This window comes from Asterias rubens, chromosome 21 (genome assembly GCF_902459465.1).
Source record: "Asterias rubens chromosome 21, eAstRub1.3, whole genome shotgun sequence".
Taxonomy (NCBI): domain Eukaryota; kingdom Metazoa; phylum Echinodermata; class Asteroidea; order Forcipulatida; family Asteriidae; genus Asterias; species Asterias rubens.
The window spans coordinates 4,586,064-4,601,914 of NC_047082.1; the positions used below are offsets into that span (position 1 = coordinate 4,586,064).

Genomic DNA, 15,851 nt, shown 5'->3' on the forward strand with positions numbered 1-15,851 from the left:
AAATATGTTGAAAGCTGGATCAGAAATATAAGTGACTTTTGATCAATGTCACTTCCCTAGTGGTCCTAAAGCATACAATTCAGCTTAACACAGACAAATTTTGCTTAGCTGAGTTGTTATCAAGGAAGAAACTTCATGCTAAGCAAATTTGTCTGCTTAGCAGCTCTATGAAATTGGGCCCAGGTCATGTATTTATTAACTCCCAACTTGATTACAAATCCACTTATAGTTTCCATTGTGCATCATTGTCCAAAAACCAATGTCATGCTAGTCAAGCATGAGTTGTGTTTCCAAGATTTATTTTGCTTTGCATACAGACTCCCTCATCAATATTTCCAATTTCTGCAGTACTGTGAAATATAACCTGGACGTAACGTAATTGGTCCCTGGACTGTGATGAAATAACCTTGAATGGACCTGTTATTCTGTAAACCCATGATGAGACGGACGTTTGTGTAATTGGCTTTTGGGATGAATTCTGTCCTGTCCTACTGTGGGCAGAATCATTGTAGATTATTAGAAGTTCTCTCCCATGGAGAGGGAGAGATAAACATGTTTTTCTTTTTCAGCCTACTAAATATATTATTAAGAATATTTTATAAAAAGAAATTACATCACTTGTTTGTGAAGAAAGGAGAAAGGGATTCTAACATGAAAGTTTTCAGTATTTTTCTGTGCTCGTTTAATGAGGAAAGAAAACTACATCTTGACCAGATTGGGTTTTTTTTCTTCTTCTTTTTTTCATCAAAACGTAATTTTGATTTCCAATTATTTCTTTTGTCCTGTGACTTATCAATTTTTTTTTTATTACAGGTAAGACAAACATACCAAGTAGAAAAACAAAGTATGCCTCAAAGCAGTTCCATTTATCAAGCAAAATTGTGTGTTCTTGATGAACAAAAACTCCTCAGTTCCAAAGTGCCGTATTCAATGTCAAATTTTGGATCTGAATAACTTGGCATGGCCAGAGTGGTCGAGTTCCACTTAAAAACGTGACATCTACATAAGCCATATGTATGTTTCACATACTATATCGATTTCCCTTGTGTGTACGCTCCAATAACGCCTTAATTAAAGCAAGTACATGTCACTATTATTAATGAACTTTCTCCATCAATTCCCAAATAATGGCAACAATGTTTACTGTTGAAACCTAGCAACAGATAAACAATGTCAGCAAATACAAACGGCATTGCCTCTTCATTATACACTTCCAAGAAGTTCACACATTTAGGCCCTACGTTTATTAAAAACAATACTCTTTCATGTAAATGTTTGTTCAATAGCCCATTTGTTTAAATAGTGTTGCATAGTTAAAAAAAAATTACTACTGGTAAATAGACCCATTGCAAATGACGTCACACTCTCAAAAAGGAGGCAGATCATTGGACATAAGCTGTTCTCTGTGCGTAAAAATGTGTGCGTGACCTCAGCGTACCTGTAGCATTTCGCGTTAAGGCCGGTTTATAGTCGGTCGTGCGATGGTCGCGCGATGGGAATCTTGCGCGCAATCCTAAGACTGCGGCCTAAAAACTGTGTCCTTTTATGATTGCGCGTCAAGATTGCCATCGCGCGACCATCGCGCAACCGACTATAAACCGGCCTTTATGCAAGGGGGAGCTGTTGATTTCTTACACAATACAGAACACGCCTCTGAACAACGCGCGTAATTTTGGGTGTCCACTCTCTTTTGTGCATGTTTGTATATGATTTTGACACCCAAAACGACACCCAGGATAGGCACATGTGAGTACGCTGCGCGTATTGCCTGGGACATATAGTGTTACCTCGGCATACATGGTGTAGAAGACTGAACTATAAAAAGGGATCTATCGTTCTTTATTTATGATATTTTGAATACTTTGAGGAACGAGCCGCCTTAGAATGGTCCATTAGACCAGCGTACACTACACAACCAATAGGAGACTTTCCAACGCTAGGTGGCAGCAGACATACCGGGTAAATTTCCATTGTTTGCGTAGTTCTGAACATGCGCATAATTCTGAGAACAATGGATTTACCCGGTAAGTCTGCTGCTCTCTATCGTCCCAGAAAGTCTCCCATTCCCTGCATATTCCAAGGAGTTTTTAAAATTGGAGCTAAATCCGCCTCCAATTCACATTAACTGATATTTTTAGGGGGAAAATGGTTGACCCTGGGTTTAACTATTTATTATACTCCCAAGTTCCCTGGGGATTTCAAAGGTTTATTGTTTTGAGTGTGAACATCCCTTCTTGTGGGAGTCCCAGGAAGTACAGCAAGCATGAAAGGGCTAAACATTGTATTTTGTGTATTATTACTTTTTAAATATTATTTGTCTTTTTCGTAAAAACAATACTTTTTTTGTTCCATTTCAGACACTTTTTTATGAGGTAGTCATTTCAAAAAACGACATTTATGAAGTGAGCAAAGTCCCTCAAACTTCCTTCAAATCAATCAATATTCCCCGCCAGGTTTTGATTGATTTGAATCGATCAATACTGTAGTCTAACTAATCACACTAAGCACAAACCATGCATAGCAGTTCCATAAGAAGAAATAAAGACGTACATCTCAAATTTGCTCAGCTTTCGAGCAAAAATGTCATGGTCCTGTTTTTCTTAAAAAAGACTAAGCAAAAATTTCTGCTAAATGTCTTTATAAAATTGGGCTCCAACCTCAACGTATCTTCAACATTTCTATTTCTTAACTTAAACTTAAACTTAACTGAAATGTATTTATAAAGCGCTTTAACACTGTTTCAAAGCGCTGTAGTTGCCTAGCTGTAGTTGTAGCTGTGTTTCTATAGTTGTCACCTACAGTTATTTTCAGAACCAACCTAACTCAATTAGAAATTATCATACCATGGTGTTATCGCAAATCTTACCTGATCGATAATACATTCAAATAAAGTTTCAAATCGTAACTATTTATATTTCTGTGTCCATCTATAACTGTTATCTTGTTTGCTGTATCTAAACAGCCTACATTAAGGCTGAGCCACACTGCAGCGATAACGAAAACGATAACTATCACGCGCAAAGGGATCGCATTCTATTGCTTGAGTGAGCGTGTGCGTATTCTGCTCGGAGCAATTCAACCAAAATAATGCATTCTCTTTGCGTTGTGATCGTTATCGTTTCTGTTATCGCTGCAGTGTGACTCCACCTTCACTACTTTTTTGACACATGCGATGAGCAGAGTGTATTCTATTACAATGAATCAAACGTTGGCAACCAAACTGTATTAACTACATGCAACCAAGCAAAAAAACTCCACGGCAAGCTAGAAAGAAAACCCACTCTTGAAAACAAACTGCAAACGTTCAAAAGCTAAAAAGCTACAAAGAAAACGTTGAGATGTGATGAGAGCTGATGATGATGCGACATGCCAAGAAGAAGAGAAATAAGAAGATGGAGAATAAGATCAAATGAGATTGCCAACTCGTGCAATGAGAAGAAGATGAAAGGATGCTTTTAGTTTTGGTCACTTAGTAAATGGACTCTGATGTTGAGGTTTGCGATGGTTGTAATTCCATGCAGAGACTAACGTTCATCTTCACCTTCTTCCGTTTTGGGTTCCGTGACGCTTTGCCTCCCAGTATCCTCCTCTTCCTTAGGTTCCGTCGTCGTAACATCCATCTCTTGGCACTCCCCAGTCTCCGGCTCCTGCGTACAAGGCGCTGCGTCTTTTTGCATTTGATTAGACTCCCCAGTTTCCTGAGTTTGCATATCAATCTGCTCGGATTGTTCAATTGAGTCTGCTGGGGCGTCGGGGGCACTTTCTTGTTTCGGTTCTTCGGGTGCGACTGCCGTTTCAGGAGGCGATGTTTCCGTTTGCGGGGGTTGGTCTGCTTCTTCTGTTGTCGGGGCTACATCTTCTGCTGATTGGGGTATCAATTAGGGATTCGATATCGATTGGAAAGTAGGAAACACTTGGTATGAATTAAGTGTTGATCTGGTGTTAACTAGGGTATTGAACGATATATGAATTAACTGACGATTCGGTGATAACTTTGGTATCGACCGTTGTATGAATTAAGTATTGATTTGAGGTTAAACACTTAAAAGTTGAGTGTACAACAGGCCTAGAATTTCATCTTTGAGAGGGCAAGGCCTTTTTAATTTTTAAAAGGGCACTACAATTAGAAAATCCTAAAGGCTTAGGGTGTGAATATTAAGAAAAAGTTTATTAAAACTGTTTTCAATCTGAATATAAAATATTTCCTTCTCAAACCATGGATAGGAAACAAATGGCAACCCAAGGGAATGGTCTGCCAAAGGACTCCTAGTTTAAAAAGAAAATCTCCTGATAACAAATAATTATTCTTCATTTTGATTGTTGTACTATGTTGTGAATTTCCACAACGATTTGAGCGACTTGCCTATTGATTTTGTCCACAGAACTCAGGAAAGTATTGAATATAAAGTGCTTAATATACACAGCGGTGTTAGGGTAAAAACCAAATTAATTCTTTATCCCTGATGCAAAAATTAACATCTAGTTTCTTTTTAGAAAAACTAAATCGTGCTGATATCAAAAGCAATGTCTTAGTAATCACCCGTCACCAAAATGAAACTACTTTTGAAATATTCAGTATTCTTCTTGCAGGTTTGATGTAAAATACTTTGAGACAAAATCACCCAGCCTTGCGCTTTCTTATAATAGAATTACAATCTATTCTCTCGTAACTAATATTTCCAAGACGAAGGTCAAATATAATTGAACTTTGAATGTTTTCAGTCGGAGGGAATTGTGACAAAATCGGAGACAGGTTCCAAGGATGCCATCATGGCACATTAAAAACTAATAAAAACTTGAGGCATTCTCCAAAGTGTTACCATGGTGATAAGTTTGTTGCCGCAATGACTGAAACTAAGAACTCAGCAAATAAGCATGAGAGATATAGACATATTTTTCAGCATGATAGATTGTTCATTTGTGTGAATATAGAAGCTTTCATTTTATACAGATTTGGTTTTTTTCACGGCAAATTAAGCCTGTCAGCAAACTAGGAGAAAAGAAAAAATCAATGAAAACATGACGGAAATTCGGTTTGTAAGAAACAGACTTGCCCCAGGAAGCACATAATAACAAAAAAGCATGACTGCAGAAAGCATGTTTTTGTTTATTTCTGAACTGCAAAGCCTTTTTAATGCACTTTGAGCTGCAGCATATTTGTACCAACACAGCAATAAGAACATAATTAAAGAATTGGAAAATAAAGCATGTAGTTAATTCAATTAAAAGGCACTGGACACTGCTCGTTACCGGGTAAGTTTTTATGTTAACAATTATTTTGAGTAATTACCAATAGTGTCCAGTGCCTTTAAGAAATTTAATGCAGAGAATATTCATCAGTGAAGTGTAATTTATCTGAGCTGAAATGCATTCTCAAAATCGGTCCAACTTTGTTTTGTAAGACGCTGATTTGCTAGTCAAATTATTTTCCCAGTACCTCTCTAAGAACCTCGATTAAAAAACTGACCATCAACATCTGGTTCTGAGAGATGTTAGGAGGCAAAACACTCTATTCAAAATTACTTTTGGGCTTTTGGGATGTGGTTACCATAGAGACTAAGCCAAGAAATAATTACTGTAATGCATCCGTGTTTTTTTGGAAGGGAAATTTCATAGGCACAAAAAGTCTGTGGCATTGTTTTAAGCATACTGGATCAGCATTCGTCACATACTCCACATGCTGGCTACTTTAGGAAACCATGCTTTTTTTCATTCAGCAGCACTTAATCTATGGAATAACTTGCCATCACATTTTCGTAAAAACTTCACTCACAATGTCTTTTTAAATCTCAACTTAAAACTTTCCTTTTCAACAAAGCACTTGGTGATGCGCAGTGAGTTTTGTATCTATCGGTTTTTATGGTTTATATTTGATTATGTACTTTTTAAGAGCTTGATTGTACCTAAGTGGCATTGTTTTTACAGTTTTTATAGCATGTTGTTGTTCATGCACCTTGTTTGCCTGTAATGCCTGTAAATTATGGCACAGAAAAACAGTGAAAATGGCATAATTATCGCATATTTGTTGTTATGCACCCTCAAACTGGCTGGTCCTGGAGAGAGCGCATTATAAATTCAATAAATTATTATTATTATTATTATTATTATTATTATTATTATTATTATTATTATTATTATTATTATTGTCTGATAAAAAAAACCGAGACAGTTGTGACAGTACAAGGTTAAGAGTCAAATTCACTGAGTCAATTCCAGCCTACCATCTAGCCGAGTAGGTATAGGTTACCGAGCAAGATACCATTTTACATAACTGTCTGCAAGATTATTCATGCTACTATCATTGGGCATCCTAGCAAATGAACTTCCTCTGGAACTCAACGCTATCTCATTTCTTTTCAATGCTAATGGACCCATTATAGAAATAATGCAAATTTTTCCACATGCTAGACAACTTCGTCACCATTTTGCAAGTGCATGCTGAAACTGTGAATAATTCATCCCTGTTTGAAAGTATGACCATGGATGTCTGTTTCCTTATTTCTAAAGAATTATGTTTTGAAGAAGTGCACTAAGTGAAGTAGGTACAAATGGATGCAAATTAGGCCTGGGTGACTAGTGAAATTTACTACTCGACTAGTCGCGTCTCAAATAGTTGTGACTTCGACGTAAGTCACTACTGTTTTTTATTTCCAAATAGACACAATATAGAAAGATTCACACTCAAAGGAGTGAAGGATTGTGTCACTGATGTCCGATTGTGTTTTGAAGTAAATTGTTGTTGTCGTTATTAGTCGAGAACAACACAATTGGTTCATCAAGTATGTAGCCCCGACTATTTTTGTAGTAGTCGTGTTGGCACGATTAACCAAGGGGTTAAAAAACAGTAGTCATGACTCCACTAGGCAATCAAAAGTCATGCCTACGGAACTAGTCGCACTAGTTGCCCAGGCATAAATGTATTTGCTCATTAGTTCCCATTTCCAAGTGTTACCTATGCAATAAATTGTTGCCACCAGGGGTGTTCTGTTTTAAAGGAACATGTTGCCTTGGGTTTGACGAGCTGGTCTTTGAAATGGGTTATAACCGTTTTTATAAAATGCATATGTTTAGAAAGATATTTTAAAAGTAGAATATAATGATCCACAAAAGTATCACTCGAAATTGCGTGGTTTTTCTTTTACCTCGTCAACTAACATGGTCGGCCATTTATGGGAGTCAAATTTTTTACTCCCATAAATGGCCGATTGTGTTAGTTCGCAAAGTAAAAGGAAAACCGCACAATTTCGAGGCAAATTTGTGTGTATCATTGTATTCTACTTTTAAATCATCTTTCTAACCATATGCATTTTATAAAAAAAAACAGTTTACACACGCTTTTCAAAGACCAACTCTACCGATCCAAGGCAACGTGTTCCTTTAATATGCAAAACAAAAACCACAAAGTAAAATTGTCTAGAATCTCCTAATAGGTAACGTGTGTTTGCTCTTGTATTTTGCTTTCCTCAAAGGCTTCAATTAGTACCTGAGAGTATTTCTGTGTATAATTGTTTTTAAACACACCTCTTGCTTGTTCTGTATTCTGGTTGGCTGAATTAAACAAGGTCAAGTGGGATGAACTAATATAGGCTAGTGATCACGCGCGCGTGTTTTGCGGGAATAGAACCAGAGCGGGCACTAGTCTTTGAAAATAGTGCCCGCGGTAACAGCGCCCTCTCTTGACTTTAACTGTGAACAACAACTACAAAACTCCCTTTTCTGTTCTTATTTGTTATTAAGATCGAGTTGTGTTATAAAACACATATTGATTGGCATAACTCGGTAACTAGTGTACTTCTATCCCCCCGCGGGCCTGTGAGTGACCAGAAGAGGGGCCTATTTCCCTCGGACTTCGGCCTCGGGAAATAGGTGGCTCTTCTGGTCACTCAAAGTCCCTCGTAAGAATAGACGTACTCTAGTTACCTCGTTGCCAGTCAATTTGTGTATACTAGTTTTACATCACTCTATCATTGCATGAAACTGTTTTTTTTTATCAAGCTCTTTCAACTCAGATAAATTCATCTTCTTCACTGATGTTTTTTTTTCTTCTCTCTTTTCAACTACGACTACATTTGCATAAATTAACATATATTCTCTTCCAGCTTCAACTACATTTGCATAAATTGGCATATATAATGATGTGATTGAGTTATTTATATTTACCTGGATCAGATGGTGCAGGGGCTTCCTCTGCAGGTTTCTCGGCTGGGGCTGGTTCTGTTTCAAAGAAAACCAGTACATTTACATTAAAAAAAACATTTAAAGGCAGTGGACACTATTGGTAAATACTATTAACACAATAGTTTTTAGCATAAAAACTTACTTGATAACGAGCAATAGAGAGCTGTTGGTTAAAACTATGACTCCCGAGGTGATCCCCGGAGCGTTCTATTTTCCCCAGGCGCAGCCGAGGGAAAATGGAATGGTCCGGAGATCACTTAGGGAGTCGTAGTTTTAACCATAGCACGAGTTAAAGCAGTCAATATTTGATATATAATACCCCAACATACTATTTATCATCTCTATATTTAACGTTCGTACGCGCGTTTCAGATATGCACAACTGATTGGGTTCGATGTGCGTAAAAAAGACGTCTGGGTACTGCGCGCTGTGTGATAGTCGTTGGACTATCACACAGCAAACGATGCACTATCACAAGGCTGCCGTCTAGTAAAACTAAGACATATCATGTGACGCGCTCTAAACCAATGAAAAGGCAGAGTATTTGTAAGGGGTGTTATAATATAAAACATTGTGAGAAATGGCTCCCTCTGAAGTAACATAGTGTATAAGAAAGAGGTAATCTCTCACTAAAATATTAAAAGACTTCAGGCCTGAATTCTTTTTTAGACATCTTAAAGCACACAAATTTTGCAAGGGTGTGTTTTATTTCAACTTTCAGACCAATTGAGTCAAAATTTGTTGTTTGTTATTTGATGCATATGTTGGGTCACACCATGTGAGAATACTAGTCTTGCGTGCTAACCATTGATTTGCATTGTTATGTCATTAACTTATACCGTAAGCACCACCGGTAGGTTAGCATGCCTTTTCGTGTGGTTAGGTTAGAAGCTCTTTTGGGTATAAAACATTGTGAGAAACGGCTCCCTCTGAAGTATCGTAGTTTTCAAGAAAGAAGTCATTTTCCATGAATTTGATTTTAAGACCTCATCATAATTAGATTTTGAGGTCTCGAAATCAAGCATCTGAAAGCACACAACCCTGTGTGACAAGGGTGTTTCTTCTTTCATTATTATCTCGCAACTTCAACGATCAATTGGGCTCACATTTTCACAGGTTTGTTATTTTAAACATATGTTGAGATACACCAAGTGAGAGGACTGGTCTTTAATAATTACAAAAGGTGTCAAGTGTCTTTAACAGCATTCAGTTATAAGTTTTATAACACAGTTAGTAGATGTACGTATTTCCATTTCGATTTGATTAGATTAATCTGATTAGATCATTACTATACCTGCTGCTGCCGGTTCTTCCATTCTTGTCTCTGCAGGTTCAACGTCCTCTGCTGGTTTTTCCGCATCTTTCTTCTCCTCCTCTTTCTCGGGTTCAGGCTCTTTTGGAGATGTTTCTTTAAGAGAAAAAAAATACACTTTCAAATGAAGATGCACATGTTGCAGTTTGAAAACAGAATGATTAAAGGCCCGGACACTAGGGCCTCATTTCTCACTAAAATATTAAAATACTGGCATCTTTTAATTAGGCATCTAAAACACACACATTTGTGCAACAAGGATGTTTTTTATTATTCTCTTGCAGTTTTGACGACCAATTGAGCTCAAATTTTCACTGGTTTGTTATTTGTGCATATGTTGGGATACACCAAGTTAGAATACTGTGATTTGACAATTACCAAACCTATGTCCAGTGTCTTAAAAAAAGATGTTTTACAAATTTTCACTGGTTTGTTATTTGTGCATATGTTGGGATACACCAAGTTAGAATACTGTGATTTGACAATTACCAAACCTATGTCCAGTGGCTTAAAAAAAGATGTTTTACAAATTTTCACTGGTTTGTTATTTGTGCATATGTTGGGATACACCAAGTTAGAATACTGTGATTTGACAATTACCAAACCTATGTCCAGTGTCTTAAAAAAAGATGAAGTTTTACAGTTTTTTTTAAAGAGTTAGGACCATTTTCAGCTGGGGATTATTATCACAAACACTACAGGGCCCATTTTCATGGCTCTGCTTACCGCCAAATTCTGCGCTTACGATTACGTGCAAGCGCCGAAAGTCTTTGCTAGCCTTGTAAGCGTAGAATGTCTAGTAACGTGAAGTACGCACGCGCAGAAGCCAAAATTCGCCGCTAACCCGTGAAATACGCTTGCCGTAAGCACAGAATTTTCTGCTTCTGTAAGCGCCGATTCTGTGCTTACGATAAGCAGAGCCATGAAATTGGGCCCAGGTTTCTTGCTATTTTGCTTTTATTTTCAATTTGGCAGATCCAACTACATATAGCAGCGATGTCATTTTAAAAGCGGCAAAACGTGATGTTGACAATCAGCCTGTTTCTCAAGGCAGTCCCTGGGGGGATGTGAAGAGCGCCGTGTGCACGGCCACACATAATAGCCTTAAACGCACGAACCACCTTGAAGAAAGGCTAGCATGCTAAGAGCTGCAAGGTAGTTTTGCAACAGTAGGTCATCAATTTTCAGCCTACTTTCCTTTAAGAAAACTTTAAGAACAGTATCAATCACTAATGCAGAGCTAGATTAATGACAACAATCACAATCAAGAGATGTTGACTAAGAATATTAATTTGAGTTTTTACAAAATAATATTTTTTATCCCAGTCGAAAATTCAACATCTATTAATCGTTTTTTTTCCTTTCTATTCTTTTATGCAAGTCGCCAGACACAAAAGGCCTGAAGGCCACTTCAAGGTGTGGGCTACAATTATTTTGCAGTACCTGCTGCTAAAATACTATATGATTCAAAATGCCTCTAGCTACCGGGCAACCTCGGTAGTCTAGTTGGTAAGACACTGCTCTAGACTTGCAGTGGGTCATTGGTGAGTAATATGTCTGTGATTTTGTTCACAGAACTCGGGTTAATACTTAGTATAGTGAGCATAACACACATCGGTGTAAGGGTTAAAACCAAATTAACAATAATAATCATTTAAAAGTTGTTAAGCGCTATAATCTAAATTGTATGACAAAGATTTTCCGAGGCGCAGGAAAAAGGAAATTCAAGAAACGCATGCATTACAAAATACTTAGAAAATCAAAGTATACAGGGGATGTAATTAAGAGCATACAAGAGATATTTGCACGCTAACAAAAGACTTGTAGATAACTGTTTTGAAAATCTATTTCCACAAAATATGCAGTAGCAAAACCTATTTTACGAAGGCTTTTTAAGCTTCAGTTGTCAGCCTATAATGATTAATTATTCAAACATCCCAAGTAATCTATTTTTGAGAAGGAAAAAAACAAGCCCTTAAATTCACTTACGAAAAAAAGTATTGGACGTTCATGTTGTAAACAATATTTTCATTTCCGAGTCATGTGTGTAATTTGTGCGTAAAATGTCATTGAAACGGAAGAATTGACATTTAAGTCGTGAGAAATAATAAAATGTCCGCAAATTAAAATGAGAATAATAATTTGTGCCTGTGGGTTGCATCAAGGATATGTGTCACTTACATACGTCAGCAAAATGACAAAATAATAACCAAGGTTTGAAGGGTGTATTCATCATTTTCATTTCCTTCTTTATCCTCCATGGTTTAAAAAAAAAACCTACCCTCAATGAATATATCTTGAAAATGTCATAAAATTAACTGGTCCAGTTTTGGCAGCTAGGGTACAACAACAACAACAAAAGGGAATCATGTTTCTCAGGTATTAGTGCAAGTACATACAAGTTTATTTGATTAGGGCAAAGCTTACAAAAGAGGTCTTAAAATGCTATTTTATCAACTTTGATAGTTTTTCGAATGTTATATTTCTTGGGATATAATTGATTTGCGGTAACACCTCGTGTGTATCTACTTGACAGGTACATTATGGTATTTTTTTGGACTTGTCTTGTGTTATATTCTACTACCATGGAGTACATGTATATTTTCAGTTTAAAGGAGACTTCTCATTTCTGAAAAGAACTGTCCGGCCTGCTTTTTAACTTCTACCTGGGCTGAATTGGGCTCATATTCCATGACGTTTGCAAAGCGTTTTACAGCGCAGTCGCTGTATTTTACAGCGCGAAGCTCTTCCCATTAGACTTTTGAGTGGCCCTGTAAAGTTACCGTGGCTTCGCGGAAGTCCTACGCGACCTCTTTTGGCCTGTTGGTTTTACCATGCGCCCCCATTGGATTTAATTGTCATTCTACACCCAGGTCAAAATTCCAGTTGAACCTAGTTAAACTGGGTTTAACTGGAACTAGTTGAAAACCAGTTGGTAAACTAGTTAAACACATTTAAAACCAGTTGGTTTAATATGGAAAATGGACAGAAACTAACTGGTTTATAATTTCAACCTAGTTGAACACAGTTAAACCTAGTCCAAACCAGTTGGTTAATATGGAAAATGGACGAGTTTGGTCACTATCCAGTTGAACCAGTTGACCCTGTTAACTAGGTTCAACTGCAATTTTGACCTGGGCAGAAAAGTCCTGGTACTTTAACAAAACATAAGTCCATGGAAACACGGCTTTACTCTTTAAGACCTAATGATGTATTACACCCTATCCACATTTATACCAAAGTCAACATAATATACTACATGATAATAATCTAAAGTCTAAGCGCCACCAAATGCAAATATATCTCCCCTACCCTATCTACTTCAAATGCAAATATTATCGTTTAAAACTCTGTAGACCTAATACAAGTACCTTAAGTGGTATGAATTGACTCTTGTTGCTATGTTTATAAACATAAATATTGTCTCGTTACTATGGGGAGAGATATGGCCTTATATTGGGCCTATTTGGCTGCATTTAGAAGGTTACGAACTCCTACCAGTGTACTCAATAAGCATGTTTCTCTACATATTACTGACACACACTGCAGTGTATGAGAATGTACAATATGACATTGTTGTATGACTATGAGTTTACAAAGGACTACACAAAGGACTTATTTACAGATTCTCTGTGCCCAATTTCATACAAGTAAGCAATCATCTCGTCCTTTCAGTGTTTTGTATTCCAATTACTTCTAATGATAAGCTACCTGTCTTGTTATCAATCAGAAGCACTGGATTTATTTTTGTTTATCATAACTATTATTTTAATATTCATAATTTATTCAGTTTTTAATTCATTTATTTAATTTTTTTTTAAGAAACTACAAGTTTTAAAGACACTGGACACTATTGGTAATTGTCAAAAACTAGTATTCACAGTTGGTGTATCTCAACATATGAATAAAATAACAAACCTGTGAAAATTTGAGCTCAATCGGTCGACGAAGTTGAGAGATATTAATGAAAGAAAAAACACCCTTGTCGCACCATGGTGAGGTCTCGAAATCAAATTTGTGGAAAATTACTTCTTTCTCAAAAACTACGTCACTTCAGAGGGAGCTGTTTCTCACAATGTTTTATACCATCAACAAAGAAAAAGTGTCCACTGCCTTTAAAGCCTTTAAAGGCAGAGGACACTATTTTTAATTACAAAAAAAAATATTAGTAACATAAAACCTTAATTGGTAACGAGTAATGGGGAGAGGATGATAGTATAAAAGCATTGTGAGAAACGGCTCCCTCTCATGTAACGTAGTTTTCGGGAAAGAAGTAATTTTTCATGAATTTGATTTCGAGACCTCAGATTTAGAATTTGAGGTCTCGAAATCAAGCATCTGAAAGCACACAACTTCGTGAGACAAGGGTGTTTACTGTTTTTTCTCACTATTATCTCGCAACTTCGACAACCAATTGAGCTCAAATTTTCACAGGTTTGTTATTTTGTGCATGTTGAGATACACAAACTGTGAAGACTAGTCTTTGACAATTACCAATAGTGTACACTGTATTTAAAGCCATTATACACTTTCGGTAAACAGTATTGTCCAAGTCCCAAACTTCGTGTATCACATATAAAATAACAAACCTGTGACAATTTAGGCTCAATGGGTCATCGAGTCGGGAGAAAATAACGGGAAAACCCACTCTTGTTTCCGCACGTTTCGCCGTGTCATGACAAAATAAATCCGTAATTCTCGCTAACCAGAATTTATATTGTTGAAATGTTTTCTCAAAAAATAAAGCATTTCATCGAACAATATTTCAAGAGAAGTCTTTCACCATTACCTTCTGTAAGCCCTGTAAGTTATATGTAAATCGGTGAACTTTTAATTTTTTTGCTGTACCAAAAGTGTATCACATCAGGCTTTAAATACCCACACACAGCTTTTCTGCTTTTATAGTGTTTCTCAAAATTTCACAGGTGTCCTAACCATCCGTCTGCCTGTATGTTTTAGTCAACATAGTCTTGGTTCAGGACTCTCCTGGATTTGTAACAAGAAAGCACGCTATCACCCCCAACGCGCTATCAACCACGAACCGCTATCACAGGAGAGTCTTGGAACATTCGTTAAATCTCCCCCCAAAATCGGGGGGAAACATAATGCGCGTGCGTAGGTTTCCCGCAGAGCCCGCCCCTTTTTTGGGGGGGAGATTTAACGAATGTGCCAAGACTCTCCTGTGATAGCGGTTCTCGGGTGATAGCGGTTCGTGGTTGATAGCGCGTTGGGGGTGATAGCGCGCCCTGTTGTGACAAATCCAGGAGAGTCTTGAACCAAGACTATAGTCAACACAGCAAGTTAAAAATATCCGTAACTTGTGAAGGCCTATAAGTCCCCAGTCCAACCCTTGTTTGGATTATCATGGGTTGCCAGGCAGTGGTTTATTCAATCTATGCTGTCCAGTCATCCATGTACACATACTTATGTACCCTAATTGATCCTCTCTCATGGTAATTGTCCAACAAAACTACACCAATGAGGTTACCCATCCCTCACCGTAGGAAAGAAAACAGAAGACTGTATGTGACTTGTGGGGATGTTAATCTGGTGTCTGTGCTTCTGTACACAGTGTGTAGCAATGGGTGCGTTTGATAAGCTTCCCTGGGTCGACCCCGCAGTGCTCAATCGAGTGAGCCCCTGACAAGAGCTAATTGAACGATCACACTCGCCCTTTCGTGGTGACGGCATGCACCTCAGGTCACCCCAAATTGACCCACGGGCTGACCCGGGTGAGCCCCATCAAAGCTATTGGAACGCACCGGGGGCAGACCGAGGTCGACCCAGGAAAGCTAAACGAACGCACCCTATGATGCATTCGCACCCAAGTCATTTTGCATTTCAGCAATAGTCCATTCGCCTCAGGTGCCATTTTCCCCCTTGAGTGTCGAAACCCATGGACCCCAGTCACAGCGTGCAACAGTTATTTTGGTATACCTTATTGGTAACATCGTTATTCCTCTTATCAAAGAACTTTCTATTTATAAAAGACTACATGAGACTTGGATATGAACCAAAGACCTTTGGTTTAAAGTGCAGATGCTCTACCAACTGAGCTATCTACAGGGGCGGTCTTCCTATTTTGTCACAATCTGTGTTCGTGGATGCCATTCATCAGATGCCATACAACCATTAAGTGGAAGGTCGTAAAAAAAAATTCCCCTTGCGTTCAGACAGCACTGAGTTAAGGCTAAATACGTTTTATCTTTGGGGTTTAAGAGGTCAAAGCAGACGTGACCCTATTACTCTAACATCCGGTTTGTCCACAGAAACCCGTGTTGTGCTTGTCGTGTTCATTGGTAACCCTGTGTAACATAACAATGACGGAGGTCAATGGGTCATCTGTTTTGAGTTTAACCGG

General features: G+C 37.8%; 1 protein-coding gene across 2 annotated transcripts in view; it reads right to left on the bottom strand.

Moving 5' to 3' along the window:
• LOC117304407 (predicted GPI-anchored protein 58) overlaps positions 1-15,851 on the bottom strand; it is a 32,033-nt gene that overhangs the window by 7,311 nt on the left and 8,871 nt on the right. Inside the window, exons 2-4 of one of the 2 annotated variants that reach the window (XM_033788841.1) lie at positions 9,473-9,586; positions 8,161-8,214; positions 3,542-3,859 (exon numbers count right to left, since the gene is read on the bottom strand). In XM_033788841.1, coding sequence (XP_033644732.1) covers positions 3,542-3,859; positions 8,161-8,214; positions 9,473-9,586 — 486 coding nt within the window. Of the gene's footprint in view, positions 1-3,541; positions 3,863-8,160; positions 8,215-9,472; positions 9,587-15,851 lie in introns of both variants that reach the window. The other variant, XM_033788840.1, reaches the window with a different exon arrangement.